Genomic DNA, 18,029 nt, shown 5'->3' with positions numbered 1-18,029 from the left:
ACCGTGTGGACCGACCTCACTCTCTAGTTGAGGTCTTTTTGAACCAAAAGCTACTAACTTTAAAGCTGTCCCCTCACAATTAGATTGATGGGTTCTCTAATTGGTTTTGTGTATTGTGCAAGATTTTCTTCCTTTGTAGGTATCCTTTAGACCTAGCCCATTTATCTGAAATGCCATCTCACTTAGCGTTCCGTAAATGGTGCCATTCCTGCCCTACGTCAGAGCCTCAGCTATGTGTAGTGGTTACTCTGCTGTCGCTGTGATAAAGCATGTGTCCACTGCAGTGGAGGAATACTGACCTAGCATGAGACGGTCCTGGGTTCACTCTTCAGCTTGTTCTTTTCTTCTGAGAACATGGTCTAGAATTTGTACTTCTGACAGTCACACACTAGAGGCTAGGATAATACATGTGACTCTCTAGCTGTAACGGAGCTTGAGAACTCGTCTTTGGCTGGCTGGATATTTGCCCAACTAAAGCTGTTACCGTGGCAGAGGGAAGAGCAAATATTGAAGGCCAGCTAGTAGCCTGCTGTGACACTGGAAAGTCTTTTAAACAGTGTCTTTCCTACCGTCACTGTGGTTCACTTCATTTCTAGAGTCTTCTCTGGCTTTCCCTCATTACATGTGACCATAGGCTGAAATGGTGGCTGCAGATGGCCCCACCTGTGTTCAGCTTGTACACAGACACCTCAGGGCTTTGCAGCTCAGCAAGGAAATGACTGGGAAGTCCAGAGCAATTAAAGTTAAAGATCATTTCCAATGAAAAATGACAGCTAATTAAACAAGATTTTAAAAGTTCACCCTTTTGATGAGGTCACTGCACTATAGCACATTGCCAAGAGGTCTAAATTCCCCAGTGATTCCATTACATGGCAAATTGTAGTAATCCTTCAGAAGATAAGACTTAATTTCAGTAGTAAATTTGAATCTTTAAGTTTAAGTGAGCATTTTTGTTGGAGTTGGTATTAGTACCAGACTATTTATATAGAAATAATTGTTTTGAACGTTGGAGTTGAGTTTATATCAGAAGACAGGTCAGAAAGCTGGTTGTGGTGGTTCTTGAACTCCCAGAGCTGGGGAGACAGACATGTAAATCATTGGGGCTCACTACAGCCAGCCTAGCCTACTTGCTGAGCCAGTGAGTGGTCCTGAGGAAGGAAACCAAAGGTTGCTCTCTGGCTCCATTTGTATCCACCATATCCGTATACTAACCCACCTCCCCCAATTATGGAGCAGAGGAAGCTTAATGAATTAGAGACCAATTTTGGATTCTAGTCTTACTCTTGCAACTGTGGGTAGATAAACTACTGAGGTTCAGTGTCCACCTGCCTCAGTATGAGGACTGAACAAGACTGTTCTGAGAGCATTTCAATACTATTAACCCTGTATTATTTTAAGGCATTAGTAAATAGGTGTAGTGGTATAATTTTGAGGAATAAATGATCACTTTCTTCAATATCTTAACCCAGTTAGAGTAGTGAATTACTTCTAAGTAATGTAAATTAGAGCCTGTTAGTAATATCTTTGAAACTGTGTAATTCAGATGGGAGAGTCATAATGACACAGGCATTTCGCTTGGCTTATGATGACATGGAAGTGAACTGTTGGCTTAGACTTGGCGGCTGTTATAATATGCATCTTTATTTAAAAATAGGAAAAAATCTTACATTTCCCTTCAAAATATAAATACAGCTGTTTAAACAGCTTCCTTGAGGGCAGCAGTCTGCTTACCTTTCCATTTTTTAGCACTTCAGTAAGTAAGTAAGTAGGTAAGCCACTAAGTAAATTAGAATCAGAGGAGGAAAGAGCCTGCTTGCTGGGGAATACCATCCCTTCCTCTCCAGTCCTTGACTGCCACCACCTCCTCACCCCACAGCTGCCTCCTCAGCCCCACAGCTGCCACCCCACACCTAGGCCGAACAGTGGCTTTTCTGCTCTGAGAGCTGCAGACTGTCCAGTCCGAGGAGTGTGAGCTGAGTGTTGGAGCTAGCAGAGCAAAGGAAGTTATTTATGGAATGTTACCTTGGTGACTCTGTGTCTTCTTTGTGGAGAAGACACTTGTGGAGAATGCTGTTTGTTTACCATGTTTCCTGACGAAATCTCATTTTATCATTTTCAGAGTTGGTGAAGACATGAGATTAACTGACTTGGAGCTAGGAAAATTAGCAAGTAACATCCAGGAATTATTATGTAGTGCTTCAGATATATGCCATGATCGAGCTGTCAAGTTTCTCATGTCAAGAGCAAAGGTATTTCATAAAGCCTTGCAGATTTTCTGTTTACACACAGTATGACTTTAGAGATCCAAGTTAGACTTTGTCCGTGCCTTGTCACAGTCTTCTAGTTTTAGCACTTGAAAAGTTGATGGTATTATTGTTGTGTTCTTTCTAGGGAGCTACTGAAACGTCAAATAATTAAATAAAATAAATGGAAAACCTTTAAACCATTGTTTTAAAAATAATGGTTTGTTTAAAAGGCTGTTTAAGCCGGGTGGTGGTGGCACACGCCTTTAATCCCAGCACTCGGGAGACAGAGGCAGGAGGATCTCTGTGAGTTTGAGGCCAGCCTGGGCTACAGAGCGAGATCCAGGAAAGGAGCAAAGCTACACATAGAAACCCTGTCTTGGGGGGGGGGGGGGGGGGGGGAGGCTTGTTTAAAAATATAACACCTTAATAATTAATTTGAATCCCAATATGCTATTTTACATATATACAAAACAAATAAGGTGTTAATAAAATTGAACTCCAATATTATAAAAACATACAGGGTAACATGAACTCATTATACTGACTCATGTCATTATGTGATATTTTACACTTAGGATGGTTTCCTTGAAAAGCTAAACTCCACAGAGTTCATAACACTTTCGAGACTAGTGGAGACCTTCATTATGGACACGGAGCAGATCTGTGGGAGGAAGAGCACATCCCTGCTCGGGGCCCTGCAGAGCCAGGCCAATAAGTTTGTGAGCAGGTTCCACGAAGAGAGGCGGACCAAGCTCAGGTAGGACCACGCCCATCCTCTTCCTCCTCCTCTTTACAGGGCAGAGCATTTTTAAATGAAGATGGAGTTGGGTGACCGACAAGCTTCTTGAGAGTGTAGAAGTGAGATCACATTTCTTGGCTTTTCAGATGGAATTGAAATATTTATTTCTGCCCAGCCTTAATACAAGGGGAGATGCTTAGTCTTACCGCAACTTGATATGCCATACTTTGTCGATACCCATGGGAGGCCCCTTTCTGACCAGAAACAGAGGAGGAGTATGTTGCCGGTGGGGTGGGGGTGGGGGTAGAGAATGGGAAGAGAAGAGGGAGTGGTAACTGGTCAGAATGTAAAATAAATAAACATTTATTTCTGTTGCAGTCTATCAGTTGGTCCTCAGTGGATGTTTCTTTCTTACTTGAGGTTGACTAAATTGTTTTCTTTGCTGATTTTGGCTAGCCTGAGAGACAGAAAATAGTTTGGAAAAGTATTAGTTCCATTTGTTGGTGGGTCTGGTTTATCATGACAGTCAGCACAGCACTGAGTACTGCCAATTTGCTAGACATTTTCTTCCTTTTATTTTAATTAGGAGAATATTATTGAAATGTTATAAGTTCACCTGCCTTTCTTTTTACTTTTGAACAGCCTTCTCTTAGACAATGAGCGTTGGAAGCAAGCTGATGTTCCTGCAGAATTTCAGGATCTTGTTGATTCGATAGCAGATGGAAAGATTGCTTTACCTGAAAAAAAGCCAGCGGGTATGTGTGGTCTCTCACACACTGTCCCTTATAATGATGACTAGGGCTTACTATCTGTCCCTGAACAGCTCATGGTCTTTCCATTCCACTTCATGCAAACTAATGCTTTTCTAAATAAAGTTATACATATAGATGCATTAGCCGTGTCTCCCCGCCCCCTGGAAAGTTAAGAGTTTTGACTTCTTTGGTGGTTCTTGTGGTAGGAGTTTTTGTAGACATGGTTTCTGTCCCTGCCCCCCTGAGCCTGTCTTGCTGAACAACATGAGTGTATGCTGTTAAAACTCAGTGTTCGCTAGTCCTTATGACTAAGGATCTTGGGTTGTTATGCTCCATCCACTGTGAGTTCACTGACTTCCCAGGTACTGGTATAGGCACCAGAGAAGTGAAGGTTAACTAATGTCAATATTGAGTGCTTATTTGGTGCTACGCAATGTTGTTCGAAGCAGTTTACTGTAGCTAAAATTTTCCTGGTTTGGCTCAGCTCCCGCAGCCCCGTGGCCAGCCACTTGGACTCAAGTAAACACACAGAGACTTATATTACTTATAAACTATAAACTGTATGGCCGTGGCAGGCTTCTTGATATCTAGTTTTTATATCTTAAATTAACCCATTTCTGATAATGTATATGTCGCCACATGTTCCATGGCTTTACATGTTGCTCCCTGGAAGGCAGGCTGGCTCTCCTCACTCAGCCTTCCACTTCCCAGACTTCTCTTTTCTCCTTGTCCCACCTATACTTGCTGCCTGGCTACCTGCCAATCAGCACTTTATTTATCAATCAATCATCCACAGCATTTACAGATATTATATCCCTGACACTCTGCAAACTAGGTTGTTTAACAAATACAGAGGCTGGAACACAGCAAGGTTATGCAAATAAGCTTATAGAGTTGTAGACCTAGGGAGTGGGAGAGCAGGGGTTCAGAGTCAGGCAGTGGACTTCCCTACTCTGCTCGCCACTTCCGAGCAGAATATAGAAGTAATTAAGAAAGTGCTTGACACCACAGGACAAATAGACCTACTTTCAAGTTGAATTGTCATTAGAACTTACTTTCTTTGCATGAAAGAAAAGAGGAAGGAAATATTTTGCCTAAGTGTTCAGAAACTTGAAACTTAGGAAAAGCTTAATGATATGTCTTTGTTAAGCTAATTAATTTGGCTAATCCAGGACAGTGATCTAATTTATTTTTCTTTTACCTCAAAATGCTATATTTGGTTTCACAGTGATAATATCACATGCTGAAAATTAATTTCTGTGTTGAACTCATAAGGGCTAATGTTAATAATGAAAAGTAGCCAGGTAAAATGCTAGTTATGCCTCTAAACTACATCTAACTTAAAAAGAACAACTTCCTAATCTCCTGTGTACCAGAGCCAGAGGACAGGCAGTTTCTAGTCATCCCTCCTGTTATTCTGACCCGTGAGAGACAGAAGATGAGCTGCAGAGGACTGGCCAAGACCCTGGCCAAGGCCGCAGACCAATACCCCACTCTACCAGTGCCACACAGCTTCCAGGGCACCACAGGAACCACCAGCTCCCCTTTTCTCCAGTCAGTGTTTCCTCTCAGCCCCACCTTTCTGGTTTGCTTTGTTTCTAGCTACAGAAGAAAGGAAGCCAGCTGAAGTCCTTATTGTGGAGGGACACCAGTATGCTGTTGTTGGGTGAGCAGCACATTTCTCTTTGGAACCTGCCTTCTAGCTCTCCCTTGGATTGAATTGCAAATTTTAGAATAACAATGTTAAAAACTATAAAATACTTAAGGGAAATTTTATGATTCTTTTATTTTCTATTGCTCTGTAGTGTGCTTTATCCATCAGGGACACTGGCTTCACAGAAAGGCCCTGCTTTTCTCATGTAACAGGAAATGTTGTAGTAACTGCTAGTTACCATTATTCCACCCGAGGCTCTTGCTGCCCTTTTTTCTCTATAGCATAGTAGTTCTAGTCAAAACACAAACAGTTCCATCTATGAAATTATTGCTGTTCTGTGTATCATTTAGCACACTTCACCACTGTCATTGTAGACATTGGGTCTTTTGCTCTTTTGTCAATAAATATATCTCCAATCAAGTTAACTGGAAACATACCGTCATCTCTACTGCATGCCTTTTATGAAATTTTAAGCTCACTGTCGTCTTTAAAGCATTGGACAGTTTAAATATTATCTTCGTTTTTTGTCACTGTTTTCTGAAATAGCTGTTCCCTCCATAGAGAAAGTAGTGCCTTGTCACAGTAATGCATACAGTAGAATTACCTCTCTGCCCCTCATAGAACTCTGCAGAAGTGAGGGAGGCGCTGACTTCCAGTTTTCAGTTTTCATAGCACCATGGCAGCTGTACAGAGGGTGCCTAGGCTGGAAGCTTCTTCCTAGTCACTTTCAAGTTGCTGAAACAACAGTAACACTCCTTTCTGCTCTTTGGAATCCCTGCTTGTCTCTGGGAGGGCAAAGCTGCCTTCAACTCTAATCTCACCCCTCCATTGAAGTATCATTTCTGTCTTTAGTGATTTGTTAGCCAGTTACATTTCATGTACTTGTTGAAAATGGTCCCCTGGGCTAGTTTCTTGGCTCTTTAGGAAGAGACTGTCACCAAAAAGACTGAACTTAGGGGACACTTGCATCTTCTGAGGAAGATTATAAAGATATGTGATGGACACATGCCACACACAGCAGACTCTAGACTAAATATGAAGCATATATATGGCCTCCCAGATGAGTTTAAGAGATTAGATGCTTCTGTTGAATTTTAGTTCTTAATATCTTGCAGACTTTTATAAAGCATTATTTAACATGGCTTTCTCATTTCTGAATAGCTGAATGAATTTAGATGTCTTATAATAAGTCATTCCCCCCTCTTAATTCAGTTGTATTTAACCTCCAATGATAGGTCTTTTCTACTGTGATATGCCCTTCTACTAAACTGATAATTTCTCTTTTTTTTTGTGGCCCTCAGTAAACTTCCTAGGACATTATCTTCCTCTTAAAGTATTATAAATTCTTTTCCATCTCACTATGAAAATATGGACTGACTTCCCTTCATTAATTCAAGAGCTATAAATAATTGAGGATTATTTATATGAGTGAGCAGATCTACTGGCTAGTCTTTTTCTCAGTGTTTCTGATTTGTCCAAAAAAAGGAATACTTGTGTATAATAGAGACTTGCTTAAAATTGCCATACAGAGGGGCCGACAAGAAGGCTCAGCAGTCAAGAGCCCTTGTTACTCTTGCAGAGGACCCAAGTCCGGTTCTCAGCAACCCATAGTAGCTAGCAACTGTATTTAGCTCCAGGTAAACTCCAGGGGATCTAAAACCCTTTTCTGGCCTCAGTGATCACTACATGCATGTGGTGCAGAAACACATGACAGCAAAATACTCATATACTTATTATGAAACTAAATAAATCGTTTTTTAAAAAGTATACAGAGAATGGTGTTTCTAGCACAAAGTTAGACGAGATCCTCCTTGTCAGTGTCTTGTTGCTGACTCTGAAGTTACACAGCTACCAAGGTTGGTATATCTCTGGAGATGTTTTGAACTGGTTATTTGACTTTTCTTGCTGAGTGTCTGTGCATCCTTTTCTTCTAGAACTGTTTTGCTGTTAATTAGAATCATCCTTGAATATTGCCAGTGTGTGGATAACATCCCCTCTGTCACCACTGACATGCTCACCCGTCTGACAGATTTGTTGAAGGTGTGTACAGTTTTTCCCATTTATTTGAAAAATAGTTGGAAGAGTTCAGTTATTAGAGTTTAACTAATCTTTAACCTTTAAGACACTTACCAAATTATTTTTAAGGTAGGGGTTTTGTGATACCTGTCATAGTTGTATTTCAAGAAGGGCAGCGTGCTCTGTGCACTCCATATTCAGTGTGTGCATATGTGTGAGGTGCGCATGTGTTCATGTCTCGCATGTGTGTGCTCACATGGTCTCACATCCATAGAGCTGTTATGATACTGGAGACTGAACATGACTCAACTCGTTCAGATTGGAACTTGCACTGCTTTCCAGTACCTGGCAGGGGCTCTCACTAAAGCTCTGGCTCACTCAAGTCAGAGATTTTTCTTAACATCATTCTTCCAGAACCATTAACGTGATGAAATGGTGATGATTTCAGCTAATTCATATTAATGAATTCTTATGTGCTAGTATAACAGAGGTTTTATTCCCCTCCCTCTTTTGTTGAAAATAGATTTTTTTCTCATATAATATATCCTGATTACAGTTCCCTCCCTCTACTCCGACCACTTCCTCTCCACCTTTCTCCCCATCCGGATCCACTCCGTTTCTGTCTCTCATTAGAGACAGAAACAGGCTTCTAAGAGATAACAGTAAAATACAACAACATAAAATATTAGCTAAAACAAAAATCAGCACACTGAAGTTGGGACAAGGCAAACCAACAGAAGAAAAAGAGCAGAAGTCACAAGCATCGGAGCCCCACCTGTACACACACTTAGGCGTTCCATTGAAATACTCAACTGGAAGCTCTAGTATACACTCAGAGGAGCTGGTGCAGACCCGGGCAGGCCTGTGCTGCTGCTTCAGCCTCTCTGAGCTCATCTGCACCTTGCTCAGTTGATTCAGGGGGCCTCCTTCTCCTGGGGTCCTCCATCCCCTCTGGCTCTTACACTCTTTCCGCCTCTTTTTCTAAGGGTTTCCTGAGGTCTGAGAGGAGGGATGTGATGGAGACATCCCATTTAGAGCTGAGTGTTCCAAGGTCTGTCTTCATAATGTCTGGCTGTGGGCCTCTGTATTTGTTTCCATCTGGTGCAGGAGGAAGCTTCTCTGATGATGGCTGAATAAGACACTGATTTATGAGTATAGCAGAATATGTTTAGGAGTCATTCCAGCACACCTTTGTGGTTTTTTTGAAGACCTGTAGGATTTGTTTTTTTGCCCTAGGTCTCTGGGCTATCTGTTCTCTGGTTTTTGCCACCCAAGCAGTGTCAGCTGTAGGCTCCATCTCACGGAGTGGCCTTAAGACAAATCAGACATCGGCTGGTTACTCCAGCAAGCTTTGTGCCACCATTGCCCTAGCACATTTTGCAAGCAAGACAGCATTGCAGATCAGAGGATTTGTGATTAGACTGGTGTTTACTTTTCTCTTTTAGTAGCCTGCAGAGTCTTTGGTCCTGACCCAAAGACACTAGAACGTAGGGGTGAAGGTTCCATGTATGTTATGCACCAACTTGACCTCTTCATGTTCAATGAGTTGTGTGGGTGTTGTCTTCAGCAATGTGGTCTTACTGTCAGTTTGTGGACAGCAGCCTATACTCTTGACAATAGCCTGGGTTGTTTGGGGATTTCCATGGTAACCCTTGGGTCAATAACTCAATTGAATATAACCCAGTCCCAATACTGGGAGCTTCCTTTGATGACAAGAGATGGCCAGTTGGGACTCTGTCTCCCTCATTTTTTGGAAACCTCATTAGAATCATTCTCATGTAGTATAGAAAGTTTCCACTGCACTGAGTTTCCATACTACCCCTCTAATGCCCCTCAGTTACAGCTGTCTCTCCTACACTTCCTCCCTCAACCTTATCCCCACTCTCCACCCTCCTGTTCCAGTTCCCCACCCCCAGTCCACCCATAAGATCTGTTCTACTTTCCCTCCCGAGAGATCCATGTGTGTCCCCTCCCCCATCCCCCCCATCCCTTCCTCTATACTAGCCTCTCTGAGTTTATGAATTGTAGCTTGATTATCATTTATTTACCAGCTAATATCCACATATAAATGAGTACATTCCATGGTTGTCTTTCTGAGTCTGAGTTACCTCATTCAGAATGACTTTTTCTAGTTCCATCCATTTGCCTACAAATTTCATGATGTTATTTTTCTTTAACAACTGAGTAATACTCTAGTGTATAAATGTACCACATTTTCGTTATTCACTCTTCTGTGGAGGGACACCCAGGTTGTTTCTGAATTATAGTTATTATGAATAGAGCAGCAGTGAACACATTTGAGCAAGTGTCTCTGTGGTATGATGCAGCATCCTTTGGGTATATACCCAAGAGTGGTATAGCTGGATCTTGAGGTCAGTTCTCATCTTTCTGAGGAACCACCACACTGATTTCCAAAGTGGCTGTCTAGCTTTGCACTTACCCAGCAGTAGAGGACATCTTCAGCAGCTGTCACTTGTGTTGTTGATCTTGGCCTTTCTGACAGGTGTAAGATGGAATCTCAAAGTAGTTTTGATTTGCATTTCCCCAATGGCTAAGGAGGTTGAGCATTTCTTTAAGTGTTTATCAGCCATTTGAGATTCCTCTATTGAGAATTCTCTGTTTAGATCTGTACCTCATTTTTTAATTTGATTATTTGGTTTTTTGATATCTAGTTCCTTGAGTTCTTTATATATTTTTTATATTAGTCCTCTATTGGATGTGGAGTTAGTGAAAATCTTTTCACAGAATGTAGTCTATGACTTTGTGGGAATGATGGTGTCCCTTGCTGTACAAAAGCTTTTCAGTTTCATAATTGTTGATCTTAGTGCCTGCACAATGATGCTCTGTTTTAGAAAGTTGTCTCCTGTGCCAGTGAGTTCAAGGCTGGTCCCCACCTTCTCTTCTGTCAGATTCAGGGTGTCTGGTTTTATGTTGAGGCTTTTGATCCATTTGGCCTTGAGTTTTGTGCATGGTGATAGATACAGATCTATTTGCATTCTTTTACATGTAGATAACCAGTTTGTGGAAGATGCTGTCTTTTTTCAGTGTGTATTTATGGCTTCTTTATAAAAAGAAAAATTAGGTGTTCATAGGTGTGTGGATTTATATCAGGGTCTTCTATTCAATTCCATTGACCAACCTGTCTGTTTTTATGCCAACACCATGCTGTTTTTATTACTATAACTTTGTTTTACAGCTTGAAATACCTCTGAAAATTCTTTTATTATTCTGGATTGTTTTAGCTATTCTGTTTTGTTTTCTTTTTTTCATACGAAGCTCAGAATTGTCCTTTCAAAGTCTGTGAAGAATTGTGATGGAATTTTGGTGGAGATTGCATTGAATTTGTAGATTGCTTTTTGTAGGATAGCCCTTCTTAATATGTTGATACTACCAATCCATGAGTGTGGGATATCTTTCCATCTTCCAATATTTTCTTCTATTTCTTTCTACTGTTTGAGGTTATTGTGAAAGTTGTTTCCCTGATTTCTTTCTTAGTCTGTCATTTGTAATAGAGGAGAGCTACTGATTTTTGTGACTTAATTTTGTATTCAGCTACTTTGCTGAAAGTGTATACTGTCCTGTCATCTGAAAATAAATATACTTTGATGACTACCTCTCCAATTTATATCCCCTTAATCACCTTCAGTTCTTTTATTGTTCTAGCTAAGACTTCAAGGACTGTATTGACTAGATATGTAGAGAGTTGACAGCCTTGTCTTGTTTCTGATTTTAGTGGAATTGCTTTTGAGTTTTTCTCCATTTGAGTTAATGTTGACTGTGGGCTTGCTGTAAAATACCTTTATTATATTTAGGCATATCCCTTGTGTCCCTAATCTCTCCAGTACTTTTATCTAGAAGAGGTGTTGGATTTTGTTAAAGGCCTTTTCTGCATCTAATGAGATGATCATGTGGGTTTTGTTTTTAAATTTGTTTATGTGATGGATTATATTTATTGATTTTTATAGAACCATCCCTGTATCTCTGGGATGAAGCATACTTGATCATGGTGGATGATCTTTTTTATTTGTTCTTGCATTCGGTTTGGAAGTATTTTATTGAGAATTTTTGCATCTGTGTTCATAAGGGGAATTGGTCTGTAATTCTCTTTCTTTATTGAGCCTTTATGTTTGGGTATCAGGTTAATCATGGCCTTGATTTTATGAATTGGGCAATGTTCCTTCTGTTTCAACTTTTTGAAATAATTTGATGAGTATTGGCATTAACTTTTTTGAAAGTTGGGTGGAAGTTCTGTGCTAAAACTATCTTTTAGCTAAAACCTGGGCTTTTTTTTTTTTTTTTTTTTTTTGGTTTGTTGACTTAATGACTGCTTCTATTTCACTGGGTGTTATAGGTCTATTTAAACTGCTTATCTGATCTTGATTTAACTTTGGTAGGTGGTATGTATTGAGACTATTATCCATTTCTTTTATATTTTCAATTTGATGGAGTATCGGTTTTATGATTCTCTGGATTTCCTCAGTGTCTGTTATGCTCCCTTTTCATTTCTGATTCTGTTAATTTGGATATTTTCTCTGCCTTTTAGTTAACTTGTATACGGGTTTGTTAGTCTTACTGATTTTTCTCCAAGAACCAATTATTTGTCCTTGTATTATTTTCTTTATTTCTATTTTATTGATTTCAGCCCCGAGTTTGATTATTTCTTGCGGTCTACTCCTTTTGTGTGTGTTTGCTTCTTTTGTTCTAGAGCTTTGAGGTGTGCAGTTAAGTTCCAATTTCTTTATGAAGGCACTTGGTGCTATGAACTTGCCTCTTAGAACTGCTTTTATTGTGTCTCATAAGTTTGGGTATGCTGTATATTCATTTTCATTCAATTATAGAAAGTCTTTAATTTCTATCCTGACTCGTTTTTCATTTAATAGAGAGTTGTTCAGTTTCTATGAGTTTGTAAGCTTTTTCTTGTTTCTGTTGTTGATATCTGGCTTTAATTTATGGTGGCCTGTTAGAATGCAGGGAATTATTTCAGTTTTCTTGTACCTGTTGAGATTTGCTTTGTGACTGAGTATGTGGTCAGTTTTGGAGAATGTTCCATGAGATGCCAAGAAGGAAGTGTATTCTTTTATGTTTGGGTGAACTGTTCTGAAGATATGTTAGGTCCATTTGGCATTTAACATCTGTTAGTTTCTTATTTCACTCTTTAATTTCTGTATGGATGACCTGTCTGTTGGTGATAGTGGGGTATTGAAGTCTTCCACTGTCAGTGTGTGAGGGTCAGTATGTGATTTAAGCATAGAAGTATTTCTTTTATGAACTTGGGTGCCTTTGTGTTTGGAGCGTAGATCTTAAGAATTGAAATGTTCTCTTGGTGGAGTTTTCCCTTGATGAGTATATCGTGTCCTTCCCTATCTCTTTTGTTTAATTTTGGTTTAAAGTCTATTTTGTTAGATATTAGAATGCTTACACCAGTTTGCTTCTTAAGTCTGTTTGCTTGGAATATCTTTTTCCAATCCTTTACCCTGAGGTAATATCTATCTTTGATGTTGAGTTGTGTTTCTTGGATGCAGAAGGATGGTTCCTGTTTTCACATCGAGTCTGTTAGTCTTTGTCTTTTTATTGGAGAACTGAGTCTGTTGCTATTAAGAGATGTAGATAACCAGTGGTTGTTAATTCCTGTTAGTATGTTGATGGTGGTGGTGGTGGTGGTGTGTGTTTCCCTTCTTTTGATTTTACTGCTCTGAGATTATTTATTCCCTGTGGGGTTTTTTTGTTTTTGTTTTTGTTTTTTTGTTTTATTCCCTGTGTTTTTATGGTTATAGTTTACCTCTTTAGGTTGGAATTTTCTTTCTAGCACTTTCTGAAGGACTGGATTTGTAGATAAATATTGCTTAAATTTGACTTTATCATGAACAGTCTTATTTTTCTCTGTGGGGATTGAAATTTTGCTAGGTATAGTCATCTGGACTGGCATCTGTGTTCTCTTAGAGTCTGCAGCATATCTGTCCAGTCCCTTCTGACTTTTAGAGTCTCCATTAGAGAAGTCAGGTGTGATTCTAATAGTCAGTCTTCATACATTACTCTGTCCCTTGCAGCTCTTTTTTTTTTTGTCTTTTTTTTTTCAGAGCTGAGGACTGAACCAAGCGCTCTACCACTGAGCTAAATCCCCACCCCAGCCCCTGCAGCTTTTAATATTCTTGTTTTGTTCTGTACATTTAATACTCCAGTTATTATGTGCCAAGGGCTTTCTTTTCTGATCCAGTCTATTTGCTGTTCTGTATGCCTCTTGTATTTTTATAGGCATCTTCTTTAGGTTAGGGAAATTTTCTTTTGTGATTTTGTTGAAAGTATCTGTTGGGCCTTTGAGCTGGATTACTTGTCCTTCCTCTATTTTTTATTATTGTTAGATTTAGTCTCTTCAGAGTGTCTTCAATTTCCTGGATGTTCTGTGCCTAGAATGTTTTAGATAGAACATTGCCTTTGACCGATGTTGTGTCTCAGTGCCTGACATTTCATTTTTTCTTCCATAGTTCCTGTTCAGATTCCTACATTTTTCACTTCCAGAATTCCCTCAGTTTGGGTTTTCTTTATTGATTCTATTTCCACTTTCAGGTCCTGAACAGCTTTGTTCATCTCCTTCCACTGGTCATGTTTTCCTGGATTTCCTTAAGGGATTCATTCATCTCGTCTTTAAGGATCTCTACTGTGTCCATACAGGTTGTTTAAGGTCTTTTCCTGGTGTTTCGGCTGTGTTGGAATATTCAGAGCTGGCTTTGGGAGGGTTTCTGAGCTCTGGTGGAGACAGAATTGTTCTACTTATTTGTTAGTGACTGTGGTTTACACTGGCATCCAGGCATTTGAGAGCAGATTGGTTATAGGACTAGGTGCTGATGTCTGGTCTTGTATTTGTTGGATAGGTGTTTTGTTCCTTGGTTTCTGTTTCCTTTTTGGATTTTAGGAGAGTGTGGTGGCTGTGTGTTGTCTGGTAGAAACACTGTGTTTCTGTGGACCTCATAGGTATGGCCACTGGGGGTTCCAGGTAAGATGTCTTTCTGGGTATTGGGCGCTGACTCTTAGGAATGGAGATAGGCTGGGGGTCTGAAGGAGTTCTCAGGAGGGAGGAGAGCAGTGTTCCACTAGTGATCTCAGTGGAGAAAACCCTTTGCTGTATAAGTATGAGGACCAGAGTTTTTTGAGTCCCCAGTACTCACATGAAACAGGATGGGCCTGGAGGCACCATACATATGTGAATTCACACATGCAGAAAATAAAGGACTTCGCTGGGAGTGACCGAAGCTGGAGCGAGGGAGATGGCTCATGCTTAAACCACTTGCTGTTCTAGAGGGTTAATTGCCTTCTTCTGACCTATGGATCCCAGGCATGCACATGGTGCACATATATAATTGCAGGCAAAACACTCACACACATAAAACATAGATTTCTCAGTTTTTCCTGCTAGAAGTCAATATTGAATGTACCTGTCCTGCCCCCTTCATTAATGCATAAATAATTATAACTGCTTTTACCAGAAAATTCATCAAGCCATTGTAATGAATCATTTCTCTAATCTCAGCACTTGGGAGGCAGAGGCAGGAGAATTGCCAGCCTGGATTGTGTAGTAAATTCAGGTCAGTGTGCACCATAGAGTGAGACCTGTCTCTTACTAAAAAAATAAAATAATTTTTTTTACAAATCCAACTATAGCCTTTCATGGTCTGTATTGAGAGGGTGTGCAGAGGAGGAGTGTATTATGTCGGGGGCAGTTAGCACTTCATTGAACTGCTCAGAATGATTTTCCTTCTTCCTTTGTTAGTACTTCAATTCAAGAAGTTGCCAGTTAGTTCTTGGAGCTGGTGCATTGCAAGTTGTTGGACTAAAAACGATTACTACAAAAAATTTGGGTATGAATTCTTTCATTTAATTCCCACACTGAATTGTTAGATTGATGTCACTTTTGTATTATGTTTGTATGCCTCATATTTATGTGGCTTAGATAAGAGTCTGTAAATGTGGCAGGTGCCACCTTAGCCTTTTATGTGATGGTGGTGGCGGCATGTGTGTGTTTTAGGGAGTTTCCACTGTTCCAAGTTGTATGGAAGATGCCTTACTTTGTGAGCTGTTAGAGCGTGTGTAAAGTGTTTCTGGAAACATGCATTAAAAAGTACTGTGAGGACAGAGTCAGCTGTGCTCTGGCCTCAGGCCGTCCGTGCTGCAGTGGAAAAGCAGCATATTCACTGCCAAATGGTTTTCTTGTGCAAAAGGAAATATGCTGCCCTCTGCCATGGTGCTTTTCATTATGAAGTAAGCTGGAATGTGTATAAAACTAATGCGAAAGCTGTTACTTCATTTGATTATAGTTAAAGTCAACTAATGTCTTTGTTTCTCTGTTGTGTGTCTACTCCTCCACTTCAGCCCTCTCCTCACGGTGTTTGCAGTTAATTGTGCACTACATCCCTGTGATCCGGGCTCATTTTGAAGCTCGACTACCCCCTAAGCAATGGAGCATGCTTAGACATTTTGATCATATCACCAAGGTACTCTTCACCCGTTTTCTATTGGAGTTTCACAAATGTATTCTTTAATTGTTGAGTGTTTTGGAATTATGTCTTAGGAAACTTTAAAATACAGTATTATTTCTAATTACAGGATTACCATGACCATATAGCTGAAATATCAGCTAAGCTTGTGGCCATAATGGACAGCCTATTTGATAAGCTGTTATCAAAGGTAATGATTCTTATAAATGATTAAGCTTTGCATAAGCCTAAGGCATCGTGACTTTCCATTTTATTGAGAATTCTAGATATATAAGGACATGGTAAGAGAATCTAAATGTTTACAAGGTATTTACCAGTTGGTCAAAATTTTTAATTTTTTCCCCCAGGAAAATATTATCATCTCTTAGGACCCTTTATTGGTCTGGCTCACAATTGCATAGCAAATCTTATCCCTCAATTTAGAAAGAGTGCAATAGCACGTTCACATTTTGCACACTTGATACTTGTCTTCCAAGTAGCCTGGGGGAGTGGGGGAGATCAGGCCAGGGATGACAGCTCTATCCAGGGGTCATGTTGGTACACTGACACTCTGGCCATCAGAATTACTGCTAAGCTTTTTAAATGTTCTGACATTTAATGTCAGATACTGATACTTGCCTTTTATCAAAAGAGGTTAAAACAGATTTGAAGCAGGGTGCTATTTTATCCCTCAGCACTGTGATATGTGTGTGTGTGTGTGTGTGTGTGTGTGTGTGTGTGTGTGTGTGTACATACTTTTTAACCAAGAAGAAGGGCTAGGGCTCTGTCTCAGTCAAGTGCTTTTTTTTTTCACATAGAACCTATGGGTTTCCTGTGTGGTTTAAAGAGGGACGCATGGTGGCAAACCCTTGTGACCCCTGCTCAGAGGAGGTGGAGTCAGGTGAATGCCTGTGGCTTGCTGGCCAGCCAGTGAGAAATGCTGTCTCATAATATCAGGTAGATGGTACTTGAGGAATATCACACAGGTATCTCCCCTCCACCTGCAGTCACACATGGACATTGCTGCATCCACTGTCTCACACAAATACAACCTTAAAGGAACAGTCTTTCACCTCATGATGTGACCAATAACTTCAGGGTCCTCGTGTTTGGGACTTAACCAATCGACTAAGCATACCTTTACTATGATTTGTTTGGACAGAAACTTCTCTGTAAGTGTGATTCATTCATTACATTTGCTGACTGTGTCTCTCAAGATTTTTGTTTTGTTTTAATAAACTAGAGCATTCCCCTCCACATCTTTGTTGTGTTGCTTTAGTGTTCCTGCCCTAGAGAATGTGACGAGATGTTGGAGCAGAGGTGCGCTCCTCTCCCGGTGGCTTCCCACCAGGACTGACAGGCTGTATTCCCTGTCAGGTGAGCAAGTCTGACTTGCTTTCACGGGTTGCCCAGAAGTCTGATCTTTTTTTTTTTTTTTTTAAATTCATACCAAAATAGAAGACAGGGTTTGTTTGGGTTTGCCTTTTAGTTCTTAGCTTTTCATTTTCTTGTCTGAAATTTTGAGATTGTATGCCACAATAATATAATCTAGGCTATTTAAGAAACTAATAGGGTGTCATTTCTTTTTCTTTTTCTTTTTTTTTGTTTGTTTTTTCAAGACAGGGTTTCTCCATGTAGCTTTGCGCCTTTCCTGGATCTCACTCTGTAGACTAGGCTGGCCTCGAACTCAGAGATCCGCCTGGCTCTGCCTCCCGAGTCCTGGGATTAAAGGTGTGTGTCACCGCCGCCTGGCCAGGGTGCTGTTTCTTGTACTGAATGAGTTTCTCTCTAGTCATACTGACAGCTAGACTCTAGTGTCTTGCTCTTTTACTCACTCATCCATGCAGACCGTTATGCTGGGTAACAGGGCAGAGAGTGGGTCAGTCTTCCATGTGGTCCTCAAGGAGTAAAGACCTAGTGGGGAAAACGTACAATAGCTTCAGCAGCATTATGAGTGAGGAAGTGATTCCATGTGTGGGAGCTTTTACTGCTGTGGAAGACATGGTTGCCAAGGAGAGAGAAGAGCTGGGAAAGCATTCCAGCTGGTGCATGCTTATAAAGTTTGCTTTTAAAGACAGATGAGATGAGGGCAATGAAATTAACATGCGAAAGTCTCTAACATGAGAAAACATATTGGAAATCACAAGACACCAA

General features: G+C 40.3%; 1 protein-coding gene across 1 annotated transcript in view; it reads left to right on the top strand.

Annotated features, from left to right (window-relative positions):
• Vps54 (VPS54 subunit of GARP complex) overlaps positions 1-18,029 on the top strand; it is a 91,373-nt gene that overhangs the window by 64,029 nt on the left and 9,315 nt on the right. The window contains exons 13-20 of the mRNA XM_036201333.1: positions 2,120-2,249; positions 2,822-3,003; positions 3,628-3,740; positions 5,340-5,403; positions 7,326-7,431; positions 15,173-15,260; positions 15,772-15,893; positions 16,006-16,086. Of these exons, the coding sequence (XP_036057226.1) occupies positions 2,120-2,249; positions 2,822-3,003; positions 3,628-3,740; positions 5,340-5,403; positions 7,326-7,431; positions 15,173-15,260; positions 15,772-15,893; positions 16,006-16,086 (886 nt within the window). The remainder of the gene's footprint in view (positions 1-2,119; positions 2,250-2,821; positions 3,004-3,627; positions 3,741-5,339; positions 5,404-7,325; positions 7,432-15,172; positions 15,261-15,771; positions 15,894-16,005; positions 16,087-18,029) is intronic.

Source organism: Onychomys torridus, chromosome 10, assembly GCF_903995425.1.
Source record: "Onychomys torridus chromosome 10, mOncTor1.1, whole genome shotgun sequence".
Lineage (NCBI taxonomy): Eukaryota > Metazoa > Chordata > Mammalia > Rodentia > Cricetidae > Onychomys > Onychomys torridus.
Note: the sequence above shows the minus strand (reverse complement) of the source record. Positions and strands in the feature narration are given on the sequence as shown.